Raw genomic sequence first — 16,696 nt, 5'->3', positions numbered from 1 at the left:
ATTCTCCTGCCTCAGCCTCCCAAGTAGCTGGGATTACAGGTGCCCGTCACCACGCCGGCTAATTTTTGTATTTTTAGTAGAGATGGGGTTTCACCATGTTGGCCAGGCTGGTCTCAGACTCCTGACCTTGGATGATCCACCCGCCTCAGCCTCCTAAAGTGCTAGGATTACAGGCGTGAGCCACTGTGCCTGGTCAGGCCTAGCTTTCTTGTAAGCTTTCAGTCTAGGGAGAATATTGTACCAGTCTAAATATCCTAGCAGTTTTTCATCTTACCTTGGCTCAAACCTAGACCATTCAATTTTATATAGATAGAAATGACCTGGAATATCAGAGGTATTTTTTCTTTAGTTTTTCTCCTCTTCACGATTCCATGCCACAAATTCCATTTTTATGCCTAGAAGACAGGTCCAAGCCAGCTCAGAATCACTCACCATCCAGCTTTTTCAGTTTGGGCACTCTCTTGGTTGCTTCTTCAATCCAGTTATTCTCAGCAGAATGTTTCTCTTCCAAGGGATTGCCTACGAACACCAGGTCTTCCAGGCATGGCAGTTCTGCCAGCTTCACAAACTCAGCTACAAGTAAAATAATATTTTCCATATTAAAACAGCAAGTTTTGGCTGGGTACAGTGGCTCACGCCTGTAATCCCAGCACTTTGGGAGGCCAAGGCGGGCGGATCACGAGGTCAGGAGATTGAGACCATCCTGGCTAACACAGTGAAACTCTGTCTCTACTAAAAATACAAAAATTAGCCAGGCGTGGTGGTGTGCACCTGTAGTTCCAGCTACTCAGGAGGCTGAGGCAGGAGAATTGCTTGAACCTGAGAGGTGGAGGTTGCAGTGAGCAGAGACTGCACCAATGCACCCCAGACTGGGTGACAGAGCAAGACTCTATCTCAAAACAAAACAAAACAAAACACCCAGCAAGTTTTACTGTTACAATTTTGGGGATTAAATTCCAATATCATTAACCCTCAGTTTGTGACTATTCATGACAATTAGTTGTTTAAGATTTTGAAGGAAACTGGGAAAGTTATACCATATAAAGTCGTTCTCAGAAGACATTACAGGATGGGAAGGAAAAGAAGACACACTTCTTTACTTTAAATGCTAGCATAAGGATGAAATAAAATGAAATGAGATTCAGAGTCAAAAAGAACAAATCACTTTCCAGTGACAGGTCTTCTTCTTGCTGTGCTGCATCAGTGTAGGTTAAGCTAACTTGCCTTTGTCTGTACCCATTCCCTCATCTTTGAATTCTTAAAACAACTCATTCAAATCTCTATTGCAGAACTTATCACACAGTTTTTGTGTTTTTTTGTTTGTTTGTTTGTTTTTTTGAGAAAGAGTCTCCCTCTGTCACCCAGGCTGGAGTGCAAAGGCATGATCTCCACTCACTGCAACCTCTGTCTCCTGGGTTAAAGCAACTCTCATGCCTCAGCCTCCCAAGTAGCTGGGACTACAGGGTGTACCACCACACCTGGCTATCTTTTCGTATTTTTACAAAAAAATTTTTGGGTTTTGCCATGTTGGCCAGACTAGTCTCGAACTCCTGACCTCAGGTGATCCGCCTGCCTCGGCCTCCCTAAGCGTTGGGATTACCAGCAAGAGCCACTGCGCCTGGCCTCTTATCACATAGTTTTATAATTATTAACTTACAAACTAATTTTTCCCACTAAGCTGTGAACTCCTTGAGGGCAGAGATAATGTCCTATTCAACTATGTATCCAAAGAGACTGGTATAGTTCATCGCATATAACTGAATGAATTATGTACAATAAAAAAGCAAAGTAACATAGATATCAAACAAGTCTTCTGCCTATGAAGTATTATAGTTAAACTGATTACTTCAGCCTTTGGATAATAGCTTAAATTTTTTTCATGATTAATAGGACCAGGACCTATCAGATTATACTCATCCTAAGTAAATAGTTAAATATAAATGTTAAGCATTTAAAATTTAGAAACTCCTATACTATTTCTCTCTGAGCTTAGACATAAATGTTCCCACTTTCTCTCTGTGCTTAGAAATAAACGTTCTCGTTTTGCATCTTTTCCCTCTCGGACTATTTTCTATAAACAGGCGGTAGACGGTTAGCAAAGGGCCACTCTCAGCTTACCCCAGTCTTTTACCAGGTTATTAGACATGTAGAGAATCTTCAATTTCTTCATTACATGGATCCCTTTCAACTTCTCAATAAAATTGTAGGAGATCCACAGTTCTTCTAACGTGTCCCCTACTGCCTCCTGAAAAAGAACAAAATTTGATTTATGTTTATGTTTAACCTTTTCTTTCCGTCTCCTTTATAAAGATATGCATAATAGCTTTCCAAGCGAACTTAGACCCTGCCTGTCTACTTGTAGAAGAGCTAGTAGCTGTGTGGGAGTTTTTTTAAGAACAGCTACTGAAATACTGAAATCACCAAGAGGGGAAACAACAGCACCACCTTATCACTTTCATTAATGCTATGGTTTTCAAATTACATTCCCACAGAGTATATTATTTGGTCCTTACAACATCTGCTTGAAAGTAGATAAGGCAGGTTATTTGATTTCTGGTATAGAGGGATTAAGGGCTTTTTCTAAGAACACGCTGCTATTAAATAATAGAGCTAGGTCTAAAATTCAGGGTCTTCTCCAACATTTATTATGATAATTTTCAAACATAAAAAATTTGTTTTTTGTTTTGTTTTGTTTGAGACAGGGTCTTGCTTTGTCACCCAGGCTGGGGTACAGTGGCACACTCACAGCTAACTTCAGCCTCAACCTCCCCTGGGCTGAAGCAATCCTCTCACCTCAGCCTCCCTAGTAGCTGGAACTACAGGTGCACACTACCACATCTGGCTAATTTTTGTCTTTTTGGTAGAGATGGGTTTTGTAGAGATGTTGTCCAGGCTGGTCTTGAACTCCTAAACTCAAGGGATCTGCCCACCTCAGCCTCCCAAAGTGCTGGGATTACAGGCATGAGCCACTGTGCCCAGCCAATAATACAATTTCCTACAGGTATTTGTTAAGTAGATAATAAAGACAAGATTTTAGTGAAGTAGGCTAGTGAATATCAATTAGGAAAACCTGGCAAAGTTTGAATGAATCAATTCAGTGAAATCTGTCATTAAATAAACTGACTCTTTCAAGAATTGGACAATAACTGAACAGTCATTTAGCAAGCTGGTCAGCTTCTGCATGTAAACAAGTCATTTCTCTCCTCAGTTTCTTACTCTGTAAAATGAGGAGATTGGCGCAATGAGATACCATCTCATACCCATTAGGATGGCTACTATCAATATCATAGAAAATAGTATTAGTGAGGATGTGGAGAAATTGGAACCCTGTACATGGTTGGCAGGAAGGTAAAATGGTGCAGGTGCTATAGAAAACAATTTGGCAGTTCCTTAAAAAATTAAAACAATTATCATGTGATAACTGATATCACTTAACAGGTGATCCAGCCATTCCACTTCTGGGCACATATTCAGAAGAAATCAAAGTGGGGTCTCAAGATATTGGTACACCCATGTTCACAGTAGTAAATTCACAATAGCCAAAAGATGGACGTGAACCAAGTGTCCACTGATACACAAACGGATAAACAAAATATGGTACATACATACCATAATAGAATATCATTTAACATTAAGCAGGAACGGACTGGGTGCAATGGCTCACACCTGTAATCCTAACACTTTGGGAGGCCGAGGCGGGTGGCTCGCCTGAGATCAGGAGTTTGAGACCAGCCTGGCCAACATGGTGAAATCCCATCTCTACTAAAAATATAAAAAAATTAGCCGGGTGTGGTGGCACATGCCTGTAGTCCCAGCTACTTTGGTGGCTGATGCAGAAGAATTGCTTGAACCTGGGAGGCGGAGGTTGGAATGAGCCGAAATTGCGCCACTGCACTCCAGCCTAGGCAATACAGTGAGACTCAGTCTCAAAAAAAAAACATTAAGCAGAAAGGAAATTCTGACACATGCTACGACATGGATGAAACTTGAGGACATTACGCTAAGTTAAATAAGCCAGTCATAAAAAGATAAATGTTGTATGATACTACTTATATGAAATACCTAGAGTAGTTAAATTTGTAAAGATGGAAAGTGGAATGGTGGGTGCCAGGGATGGGGGAAGAGGCAGTGGGAAGCTATTATATGCTTATAGAGGTTCAGACTCACAAGACGAAGAGAGTTCTGGAGATGGATGGTGATGGTTGTACAAGTCTACTTACTACCACTGAACTATACCCTTAAAAATCCTTTAGATGGTAAACTTTATGTTATGCATATTTCACCACCATAAAAAACATTGGAAAAAATGAGGAAGTTGGACAAGTTCTTTAAGGCACCTCTCAGCTATTAAAATTTGTGATTTTTTAAGGTCAACCCATTGTAAGTATTGAAAACAAAAAAGTAAACGTCTGCTCTGTAAATAATATCATATTGGAGGTTACAGAAGTGGGAGAGCTTTATGAAATGGCATAAACATCTCTGTTTTTTTGTTTCTTTGTTTATTTTTTAATTTAGAGACAGGGTCTTGATCTGTTACCCATGCTGCAGTGCAGTGGCACAATCAGCTCACTGCAGCCTTGAACTCCTGGGCTCAAGTGATCCTCCTGCCTCAGCTCCCTGAGTAGTTAGAACAGGCAGGTGCCACCATGCTTGGCTAATTAAAGAAACAAATTTTTTTTTTGTAGAGACAAGGGTCTCACTATGTTGTCCATGCTTGACTCCAACTACTGGCCTTAAGTGATCCCACTGCCTCGGCCTCCTCAAGTGCTGGCATTACAGATCTGAGCCTCTGTGCCCAGCTAAAACATTATTTATAAATTAAGTGTAGCCTGTGTACAGTGTTTTATAAAATCTACAGTTGTGGGCTGGGCATGGTGGCTCATGCTTGTAATCCCAGCACTTTGGGAGGCCAAGGCGGATAGATCACTTGAGGTCAGGAGTTCGAGACCAGCCTGACCAACATGGTGAAACCCCATCTCTACTAAAACGACAAAAATTAGCTGGGTACAGTGACACGTGCCTGTAATCCCAGCTATTCAGGAGGCTGAGGAGGGAGAATCACTTGAATCTGGGAGGCGGATGTTGCAGTGAACTGACATTACGCCACTGCACCCTAGCCTAGGTGACAGGGCAAGACTCCCTCTCAAAAAAAAAAAAAAAAAAAAAAAATCAAATTTTTATAGAGCATTAAGAATTTTACTCACTATATCCAATTAGAAAGCAAATAATTCATCTAATGGTTATAAACTTCCTTTATTTAATCCCAGAATCTGACCCTTAATAATTTCTTTTTTTTTTTTTTGAGACAGAGTCTCGCTCTGTTGCCCAGGCTGGAGTGCAGTGGCCCCATCTCAGCTCACTGCAAGCTCCACCTCCCAGGTTCATGCCATTCTCCTGCCTCAGCCTCCCGAGTAGCAGGGACTACAGGCGCCCACCACCACGCCTGGCTAATTTTTTTTTGTATTTTTTTTAGTAGGGATGGGATTTCACCTTGTTAGCCAGGATAGTCTCGATCTCTTGACCTCGTGATCCGTCCACCTCGGCCTCCCAAAATGCTGAGATCACAGGTGTGAGCCACCGTGCCCAGCCTGACCCTTAAGAATTTCCAAGCATTTTTAAAACTCATCAGTAACACTTTACGTGGGTAAATAGAATCACAGAGGTGGAAATATAATTCACAGTTTGGTTAATAAATTTGAGATAATTCCAAAATTGCACCTCTGAACATGACTCCTATTCAGGGTTACCACTGTTTCTGTACTGAGGAGGATGGCCATGTTAGCCTGTTTGGTCTTGGGAGGTTACTGTTGAAAACCACTGCAATTTCAGCTCCCCACTGCCTCTTACAAAGCACAAGCTAGATTTATTGGGAGGGGAAAGGAGTCAGGGCCATACAAAATTTCAGTATGTTTATGAATTATTTAACAATAAACACATTAAAAATTATTGTCTTTTCGGGAACAAATACAACAAAAATACACTTAATCTTTCATGAAGTTGCCTAGTTTTACGTTATTACTCCATCTTACCTTCTTTGGAAGGAAATTCAAATGGCCAATAAATATAGAAATAAGACATGTCAAAAAAATTTTAAATGCCTAAGGCTGGTATGGGAAATTGGGAAATCTCACACATTACTGGTGGGAGTATAGGTTGTTACAAACTTTTTGAAGGGCAACTTGAGAATATGTCACAAAAGCCTTAAAAGAAACTGATACCTTCTGACCTAGCAATTCCATTTCAAGGAATTTATCCAAGAAATTATTCATGGATGTGTGCAAATTAAATAAATAAAATAATAATAAATAACAACCTACCAGTCCATTTAAGTTCTTTATATTGTTTCTTCCTAAAGATAATATCCTCAAGTTTTCTGTAGTGAAAAGAAAACATTTTTTTGTTTACTAGAATCATAGTACACAATTGTTGTAAATCTAGTATAATAAAGCTTTAATAAGTTTTATATAATAGATATCCTTATACAATGAGTAAGAAAGGTTGTGTTAACAAAAATGGGTAATCAAGTAGAAAATAACATTGACCTATCATCTAAAGTAAACACTACAGGTATAATTTCATAACATGTCAATATTAAATTTAAAAATGGTTAGCTATCTGGAACACATGGTCTTAAATTGCTGGCTAATAAAAATATTACAGGATAGAAGAGCAGTAGAGAATATTTTGAGTTTGGGAACATATATATTTCAAATCTCTTATGAGAACTCACACTAGAAAATAAGAACATATATTTATGTATTGTCCACCTCACTCCATGAAGGATTAGAAGTGAAATAAAATAAATTTGGTATTTAAAAAATCATTTGCTTTCAAGTTTTTAAATAATTAGACTGTGATTTGGTTAAAAAATAAAATGCCTATCTTTATTTTTTAAAGGTTATTTCTATTTGTATATCATATAGGCTATTTCTGGAGGAGAAAAAAGAAAGTAGAAACTGTGGTTGTCTTTGGGGAGGAAATAACAGTCTATGGTTAGAAGTAGACATTTCCCATTGTAATCTCTTTTGAACCATTTGAATAAAGCCAGATGCATATATTATTTTTCCAAATTAAAAAAAAAATCTTTTTTAAACACCCAGGAAACCTCATTTCTGTTCCAAGAAACTACTGTGATTACTTTTGCTTATCACTATATTGAATTTTCACACCTTAAACATCTGTAACTTCTTTGTCTAATATGGTGGTCACTAGCCACATGTGGCTCTTTAATTAAAATTAATTACAATTTAAAATTCAGTTTCTCAGTCACACTAGCCACATTTCAAGTGCTTAATAACTATATGTGGCTAGTAGCAACTGTATTGGGACAGTGCTGACAGTTCTGTTGGATGACATTATTCTACAACATCCATAATTGAATGGTAAGAACTCAAATCCAATTAACTGAGTTTCAATCCCAACTCTCTAGGGAAGCAACCAAACCTCTTTGAATCTATTTTACCATATATAAAATGGGGAAATATAATTTCTATCTTATAGGAATCTAAGGATGAAATGAGGTAATTACCTAAAACATTCAGTGAGATGTGTAATCCATGGTAAGTACACAATAAATGATCTGTGTGTGAATGTGTGTGTGTGTGTGTGTGTGTGTCTGTGTGAATCAGGCATATGTAACTTTGACTTTAAACTTTAATTTATTTTATAAATTATTTTAAATCGTCTTACAAGAAACAATGAGCTTTTAGAGCAAGGTATTTTAAGAGTGGTCTAATTCACACCAAATGATTTAACTGTTGAAGCAAGACCCCATGTTATGGGCTGAATTGTGTAATTCTTATCTTTAAATCCTAATCGCTAGCATCAGAACATGACTGCATTTGGAGACAGAGCCTGTAAAGAGGTAATTGGGCCAGTCATGGTAGCTTATGCCAATTATCCCAGCACTTTGAGAAGGTGAAGTGGGAGGATCACTTGAGGCCAGGAGTTCGAGACCAGCCTGGGCAACATAGAAAGACTCTGCCTTTACAGAAATAAAAATACAAAATAAAAAATTTAGGCTGGGCGAGGTGGCTCACTCCTGTAATCCCAGCACTTTGGGAGGCTGAGGCAGGTGGATCACGAGATCAGAAGATCAAGACCATCCTGGCCAACATGGTGAAACCCCGTCTCTACTGAAAATACAAAAATTAGCTGGGCATGGTGGCGCATGCCTATAATCCCAGCTACTTGGGAGGGTGAGGCAGAAGAATCGCTTGAACCGAGGAGGTGGAGCTTGCAGTGAGCCAAGATTGTGCCACTGCACTCCAGCCTGGTGACAGAGCAAGACTCTCTCTCAAAAAAAAAAAAAAAAAAAAAAAAAAAAAATTTAACTGGGCATGGGGCATGGTAGCACATGCCTGTAAGCCTAGCCTAGCTACTCAGGGAGTCTGAGGCAGGAGGATGGTTTCAGCACAGGAGTTTGTACCACTGTACTCTAGCCTGGGTAACAGAGTAAGACCCTGTCTAAAAGAAAAAAAGAAAGAGGTAGTTAATTGGGCCATTTAGACACTTAAAAAAAAAAAAGGGTAATTAAGGTAAAATGAGGTCATTTGGATGGGTCGTAATCCAGCATGATTGGTATCCTTGTCCAGCATGATTGGTATCCTTGTAACAAGAGGCAATTTGGACACAGACACAGAAAAAGACCATGTAAAGAGAGAGGGAGGGGCCAGGTGTAGAAGCTCACGCCTGTAATCCCACCACTTTGGGAAGCCGAGGTGGGTGGATCACTTAAGGCCAGGAGTTTGAGACCAGCCTGGCCAACATGGCGAAACCCCATCTCTACTAAAAATAAAAAAATTAGCTGGGCATGGTGTGTGCCTGTAATCCCAGCTACTAGGAAGGCTGAGGCAGAAGAATTGCTTGAGCCTGGGAGGCGGAGGTTGCAGTGAGCCAAGATCATGCCGCTGTATCCCAGCCTGGGTGACAGAACAAGACTCTGTCTCAAAAAAATAAAAATAAAAAAAATGACAGAGGGAGAAGACAGTCATCTACAAGCCAAGGAGAGAGGCCTCAGAAGAAATCAACTATGCTGAACATCTTGATCTTGGACTTTTACCCTCCAGAACTGTGAGAAAATTTCTATTGTTTAAGCCACCCAATCTGTGGGACTTTGTAACGGCAACCTAGCAAACTAATATATCCTATATAACTACTATAAATTTATGAAAATTAAATATTTAAGAAAATCACATAATTATTCTTTAAAGCTTCTTGATATGAAAAAACACCATTTTCTTTTTTCTATTTCATGAAGAATTAAATGCTTATTCAATAATTTATTCACTCAACACATAAGTTATTGATCATCTACCATACACCAGGAACAGCAATAAGCACTTGCAATATTACAGCAAATAATACAGACAAAATTCCTGCTATCAAGGAGCTAACATTTGGCAGATAAACAAAATAAGTAAGTATATTAGATAGTGACAAATGTGAAGGAGAAAAGAAATAACCAAGTAAAAGCAATGAAATATCAGGAGGTTGGGAACAGTTTTTTTGATAGGAGATGTTAGGGAAAGACCCAAAGGAAGTTAGTAAGAGAGTTCACCATGCAGATATCTGGAGGAAGAACATTTACAGGCAAGAGAACTTCAAGTACAAAAGCTTTGAGGCAGGACCACATAAGCTGAGAGAATGAATGAAGAGTAATAGGACATGAAATTAGAGGAAATATTCTTGGTTGTAAGTCCATACATATAATATGAAAGAAATTAAAGGAAATAATAGGCTTTAGAGAGGATGTGAGAGAGAGGAGTCAAGAAATTACCAAGAGGTTTGGCCTGAACAACTGGAGAAATGGACTTGTCGCTATCTGAGATAAATCTGGTGCAAGAGTGGCTCACTCACGCCTGTAATCCCAGAATTTTGGGAGGCCGAGGCAGGCAGATCGCTTGAGCCCAGTAATTCGAGACCAGCCTGGGCAACATGGGGAGACCCCAACTCTATAAAAATACCCAAAAAAAAATTAGTCGGGCTTGGTGGTGCACACCTATAGTCTCAGCTACTCAGGAAGCTGAGGTGGGAGGATGGCTTAAGCCCAAGAGGTGGAGGTTGCAGTAAGCCGAGATGGCATCACATTGCACTCCAGCCTGGGTGACAGAGCAAGATCCTGTAAAAAGAAAAGAAACACACAGGAGTTGGTTTATCTGGGGTTAGGGGAAGATATCTAGACTCAGTTTTGGACATGTTAAGTGTGAGATGTTGGCCAGTCACTGGGGCTCATACCTGTAATCCCAGCACTTTGATTCACACTTGATTCAAGAGCTCCTCCCACCTCAGCCTCCCAAATAGCTGGGATTATAGGCGTGTGCCACCACGCCCAGCTAACTTTTTTGGATTTTTAGTAGAGATGAGGTTTCACCATGTTGGCCAGGCTGGTCTTGAACTCCTGGCCTCAAGTGATCCACCTGTCTGGGCATCCTAAAGTGCTGGGATTACAGGTGTGAACCACCATCCCCAGCCATAAAATTAAATTTTTTAAAAAATGAAAAATTCAATTTTTAAAAAGTATGAGATGTCTGTCAGATATCCTGTGGAAATATCACCCAATGGAATATATGAATCTGCAATTCGGAGGACACAGTTGGGCTAGAGATCTAAATGTGGCAGCCATCAGCATACTGATGGTGAGGCCATGACTCTGGATGAGATAATCTAGGGAGTAAATGAAGAAAAAAAAGAGAAGAGATACAAGAACTGAGTCCTGGGGCCTTCCAATATTTAAAGGTTATGGATATGAAACTGGGAAAAAGTGGCCAAAAAGACAGGAGGAAATCAAGGGGGACAGTATCCTAAAGCCAAATACTGAAAATGCTTTAAAGAGGGAAGAGAAATCATCTGTGTCAAAAATACGCTGATTCATCAACTAAGATGAGGACTGAGAAATGACCTCAGCAATGGGAGATAAGAAATACATGCAATTTTTTCTAAGATAATCTCTAACTCCTTTTTGAAAAACTGCACATGAAAATGGTAATGAATGGCTAAAAAGACCATATGTATTACTGTATAAGGAAATAAATTGATATCCAAAGTTAATAGATTAAGTGTTCTGACATAACACAATATATATTTTCCATATTTTATGTGCTGCATAAGTAGGGTATCACTAGAAGAAAAGTACTATAGTTTTCTTCATACAAGATCCTGATGAAAATCAAAACTGTGCTTTCAAGTTTTATGCTTATTTGTAACCTGTAACCTGAAGGAGTATACTTTTTCACCAAAGATAAATAGCAACAAAATTTATTTTCTAATCTTTAAGATTATTATTCATATTATACAGCTTTTTAGTCATGGTTTGAACACAGTCATATCAAGCAATTTTCTAGTCACAATTCTGGTACAATAAATAAAAATTGCTATTAGGGTTGTTCTGCCTGATAAATCACCTGTTAAATAGGAATACCTATTTATTTCAGATCATCTCATGATGGCATAATAGGTAAGACTACAGTGTTCATGAAAGGAGATGGGTAGGAGGCAAGCTACAGCATAACTTCAATCCTCATATGGATCAATTAGCTTCTTTTTGCTTCATAGTCACAGATAAAATGTATTCGCTAGCCACAGACTGCATAAATTGTATTTGTTACTAGCAGAACTAAAATGAAATGAGCCAAATATAGCAAATACCTATACTCTCTGATTTTGTGTCTACAGCAGACATCAATAATTGATCAAGGTATTCGTTCCACTAAGTTTTTGGAACTCTTATTATTACAATTTTCCTAAGAGTCTCTACCAACGGACCAAAGTTTAGAAAGTTATTTAAAACCCAGTGCCAGCCCTACATAGAAGGTCATCCATTTTCAGTATTATCATAGTCTCTTTTTTTTTTTTTTTTTGAGATGAGTCTCACTCTCCCAGGCTGGAGTACAGTAGCACAATCTTGGCTCACTGCAACCTTCACCTCCTGGGTTCCAGCTACTCTCCTGCCTCAGCCTCCTGGGTAGCTGGGACTACAGGTGCGCACCATCATGCCCAGCTAATTTTGTACTTTTAGTAGAGATGGGGTTTCACCATGTTGGCCAGGTTGGTCTCGATCTCCCAACCTCGTGATCCACCTGCCTCGGCCTCCCAAAGTGCTGGGATTACAGGTGTGAGCCACTGCGCCAAGCCTTCTTTCGTTTTTTGGGGACAGAGTTTCACTCTTGTTGCCCAGGCTGGAGTGCAATGGCCCAATCTCACCTCACTGCAACCTCCGTCTCCAGGGTTCAAGCGATTCTCCTGCCTCAGCCTCCCGAGTAGCTAGGATTACAGGCACCCGCCACCATGCCTGGCTAATTTTTATATTTTTAGTAGAGACAGGGTTTTACCACATTGGCCAGGCTGATCTCAAACTCCTGACCTCAGGTGATCCACCCACCTCGGCCTCCCAAAGTGCTGGTATTACAGGTGTGAGCCACCATGCCCAGTCCACAGTCATGTTTTTATATAAAGAAAAGCATGTAATCTGTCATGATAAATAATATGTTATCAACTTGCTTAGTCACATTTAAGTAAGTTACTTCAATTACAGACAAAAAAGCTGAATAAAATGTAATAAATTGTTTAATGAGTGAGTCAGCAAAAAATTAGAATAGACAGGCATCTCACAACACAACTCTACTAGTTAACACTATGTAAATACTGAAGGCCAACTTTCCAGCAGTGTGTAAGTACTGAATGCCGACTTTGAGTAAGGTACGAGGGGTACTGGAATAGAAGATTAAAAGATTAACAAGATGATGCTTTTCCTCAAGGAATTCACTATCTAAAGAGCAGAACATATTCCCAATTAACTATAATAATGATTAATATTTGTTGCGCATTTTATATGCACCAGCCATAATTCTAAGTACTCTATATATACTAACTCAGTCTTCACAATAATTATGAGATAGGTAATTATTATTATAATCCAAGTAGACTGTTATGAATATTCCCAAAGGAGTAATTAATTTTGACGATGGAGATGAGGGAAGTCTTTAAGGAGGGGTGACATTCACACATAGCATTCGTAATTTTTTTTTTTTTTCTGAGACAAGGTCTTGCTCTGTTGCACAGGCTGGAGTGCAGTAGTACCATCATAGCTCGCTGCAGACTCACTCTCCTGAGCTCAAGTAATCCTCCTCCCAAGTAGCTGGGACTACAGGCAAACACCACCATGCCCAGATAATTTTTAACATTTTTAGTAGAAACGGGGGTCTCGCTATATTGCCCAGACTGGTCTCAAAATCCTGAACTTAAGTGATCCACCTGCCTCAGCCTCCCAAAGTGCTGGGATTATAGGCATGAGCCACAGTATCTGGCTGCATTCTTAATCTTAAATTCTTACAGGATTTTCCTGTTACAGGAAGAAGCTGTTCTCAGTGAAAAGTATTGCAATAATAAATGTTACAAAGTCATTTTTAAAATAGTATATTTGGGTGTGAATTGGATAGTAAAAGCTTTTAGATGACTTTGAATGCAACATCAAAGCATTTGGTCTTTACTAGGCAAAGAGGCATCATTAAAAGGTCTCTGATATAATGATATTCAAATAATATTTTTAGAAAGAAAACTCTCTTATCAGTGAGGAAGGTCACCTGAAGGGCAGAAATACAGGAGAAAAGGAGATCAATTAGGAGGCTATTGAGGGAGAAGAAAAGGAGAAATCAGTTAAGTAAACAGTGAAGGCCAGTCCTTGGAAAAGCAGCCTGCCTGAAAAATCATAGCTACAGGCAAAAATACAACAGCCTGGGGAAAACTCAGGCAGCACCTGCACGGATAAGTATGTAGGGTCCAGCACAAATTGCTCTTTGTATAAATGGCGGGCTCCCAGGAAAGTTTCTTCCCCTTTTCAGATATGTACACAGTAGGCTCCCTGGGTACAGGGAGGAAAGGGACTTACCTAAAATAAACCCATAATTACACAAAGAAGAGAAGCAGTGCTTTGATGCTTGCCTGGAGATATACCCACAACTACATAGATAAGGGGGAGTTGTGCAGACAGCTTTTCAGATAAGAGAAGTTACTCAAACAGCTACAGAGGTGAGAGGAGTTTCTTATAAAAGTTTTTGAATTCAACTGTAAAAACAGCAACTCACTTGGGGTTCCCTCTCCACTGCAGAGAGCTTTCTTTTTTCACTCATTAAACTTCCACTGCAACCTCACCCTTTGCATCCACATTCCTTAATTTTCTCAGTCATGAGACAACGAACTAGGATAACACCTTAGATAATAAGACCAGTGACTCTGACCTGTTTCACTATCACAAAAGTTATAGTGTTTTTCAAATTATGGGTCGTGAGCCTAAATTAATAGGTTATGAAATCAATTTAGTGTGTTGTGATCAACATTAAAAAAAAAAAAAAAAAAAAGCCAGGCGTGGTGGCTCACGTCTGTAATCCCAGCACTTTGGGAGGCCGAGGCGGGCGGATCACGAGGTCAGTCAGGAGATTGAGACCATCCTGGCTAACACGAAACTAAAATTACAAAAAATATTAGCCAGGCATGGTGGCGGGTGCTTGCGGTCCTAGCTACTCGGGAGGTTGAGGCAAGAGAATGGTGTGAACCCAGGAGGCAGAGCTTGCAGTGAGCTGAGATCGCGCCACGGCACTCCAGCCTGGGCGACAGAGCGAGACTCTGTCTCAAAAAAAAAAAAAAAGAAAGAAAATTTTAAAAACACATAATGGAAGTGGCCAGGCGTGGTGGCTCATGACTATAATCCCAGCACTTTGGGAGGCTGAGGCGGGTGGATAACTTTAGGTCAGAAGTTCGAGACCAGCCTGGCCAACATGGTGAAACCCTGTCTCTACTAAAAATACAAAAATTAGCCAGGTGTGGCAGTGGGCACCTGTAATCCCAGCTACTCGGGAGACTGAGGCAGGAGAACTGCTTGAACCCAGGAGGCGGAGGTTGTAGTGAGCTGAGATTGCACCACTGAAATCCAGCCTGGGCAACAGAGTGAGACGCCATCTCAAAAAAAAAAGAAAAAAAATTACTGGGACCTATGCTATATAAGGGTAAATGCTGTCTTGCAAACTTTATTCATGTTTATATGTGTATGTACATATTTGATATGCATATTCATATGAATGTATAATAAATTCAGATGTAATTCTTACAATGGAAAGTAGTCAAAATGTTTGAAGAACATGACCTAAGGGGAAGATGATGAGGGTCTAAATTAAAGTTGTAACTCCTGGAAATGGAAAAGCAATACTTTATTTGAGTGCTCCTTCAAAGAGTAGAGTTAACAGGATTTAGTGATGAATTTGCATATAGGGCTTCAAGAGAGACTGTGGTAGGCTAAACAACGGCTCCCCAAAGATACCTACATTCTAATCCCTGGAACCTGTGAATGTTACCTTATATGGCAAAAAAAAAGTACTTTGCAGATATGATTAAGGATCTTGAGAGATGGGGAGATTATCCTCAAGATCAGGGTGTGCCCTAATGCAATCACATGTATCCTCATAAGAGGGAGGCAGACAGAGATGTGACATAGAAGGAGAAGCCAGTGTGACTACAGGCAGAGACTGGAGTGATGAGTCACAAGCCAAGGAATGCAGCAGCCACCAGAAGCTGGAAGAGGCTAGAAAAAGATTCTCCTCCAGCCTCCAGAGGGAGCATGGCTTGATTTTCACCAGATGAAACTGATTTCAGACTTCTGGTCTCTAGAACCATAAGAGAATACCTATCCATCATTTTAAGCCATCAAATTACAGCAGCCACAGGAAACTAACACAGGGTCAGAGGCCTTGGCAACTGGGAGGGAGGCAATGTCATTAACAAGGATAAGGAGCACGGGAAAAACAGGGATGATGAATTAAAAATTAAATATAACAAGTTGGAAATACAGAAAAGACAAATCTGAACAAAGAAATATATAATTAAAAATCTGATATTATATTTAAGACATCTCAATTCTAACTCTATAAAAGCTTTTAAATGTCTTTAAAATGTTCAGAGCTCATGCTATCTCTACTTTTCTTTGGATAATCAAACTTAAGACATAGTTTATGTATTCTACTATCTGACAACAAGTATAGCTAAAACAGGTGCCAGCTTCTGGAATTACATATTGTCTCTGGAATGTTTATTAAAATAACTAGGAAATCCATGAACTATCTGTTACTGTGAATCACTTACTTAAGCCATTCAGGTTGGCAATTTTTTCAATGCAGTTTGTAGACAGTGAAAGCTTCCTTTAAAAGAACAAAGAAAAAATTTAAATTAATGTGAAAAACTTAAATGGTAAATCAGAAATTATTCCTTAACAATAGTGCCCATGAAAGATAGTATTTAAGTAATACTTCCCCACTCAATCATAGTATTTATTACTTCATTTTAAAATCACTGTTTTTCTCTGATTACATAAGTTAATAAACACTTATTGAAAATTTGAAAAAATCTTCTTGAGGGCAATTTGGTATTAACAATTTTTTTTTCTTCTTAAGACACAGTCTCACTCTATCACCTAAGCTGGAGTGCAGTAGCACCATTTCAGCTCACTGCAACTTCCACCTCCCTGGTTCAAGCAATTCTCCTGCCTCAGCCACCCAAGTAGCTGGGATTACAGGTGCCTGCTACCATGCCTGGCTAATTTTTGTATTTTTAGTGGAGATAGGGTTTCACCATGTTGGCCAAGATGGTCTTGAACTCCTGACCTCACATGATCCACTTGCTTCGGCCTCCCAAAAGTGCTGGGATTAGAGGT

General features: G+C 39.5%; 1 protein-coding gene across 3 annotated transcripts in view; it reads right to left on the bottom strand.

Annotated features, from left to right (window-relative positions):
- The window catches only part of DNAL1 (dynein axonemal light chain 1), a 50,802-nt gene that overhangs the window by 21,757 nt on the left and 12,349 nt on the right, over positions 1 to 16,696 (bottom strand). For all 3 annotated transcript variants that reach the window (NM_001260594.1, XM_077937770.1, XM_028850217.2), the window contains 4 exon segments: positions 433 to 573; positions 2,119 to 2,245; positions 6,318 to 6,373; positions 16,129 to 16,184. In NM_001260594.1, coding sequence (NP_001247523.1) covers positions 433 to 573; positions 2,119 to 2,245; positions 6,318 to 6,373; positions 16,129 to 16,184 — 380 coding nt within the window.

Source organism: Macaca mulatta, chromosome 7, assembly GCF_049350105.2.
Source record: "Macaca mulatta isolate MMU2019108-1 chromosome 7, T2T-MMU8v2.0, whole genome shotgun sequence".
Taxonomy (NCBI): domain Eukaryota; kingdom Metazoa; phylum Chordata; class Mammalia; order Primates; family Cercopithecidae; genus Macaca; species Macaca mulatta.
The sequence above is the reverse complement of the archived record's forward strand: the minus strand, read 5'-3'. Positions and strand labels throughout refer to the sequence as shown.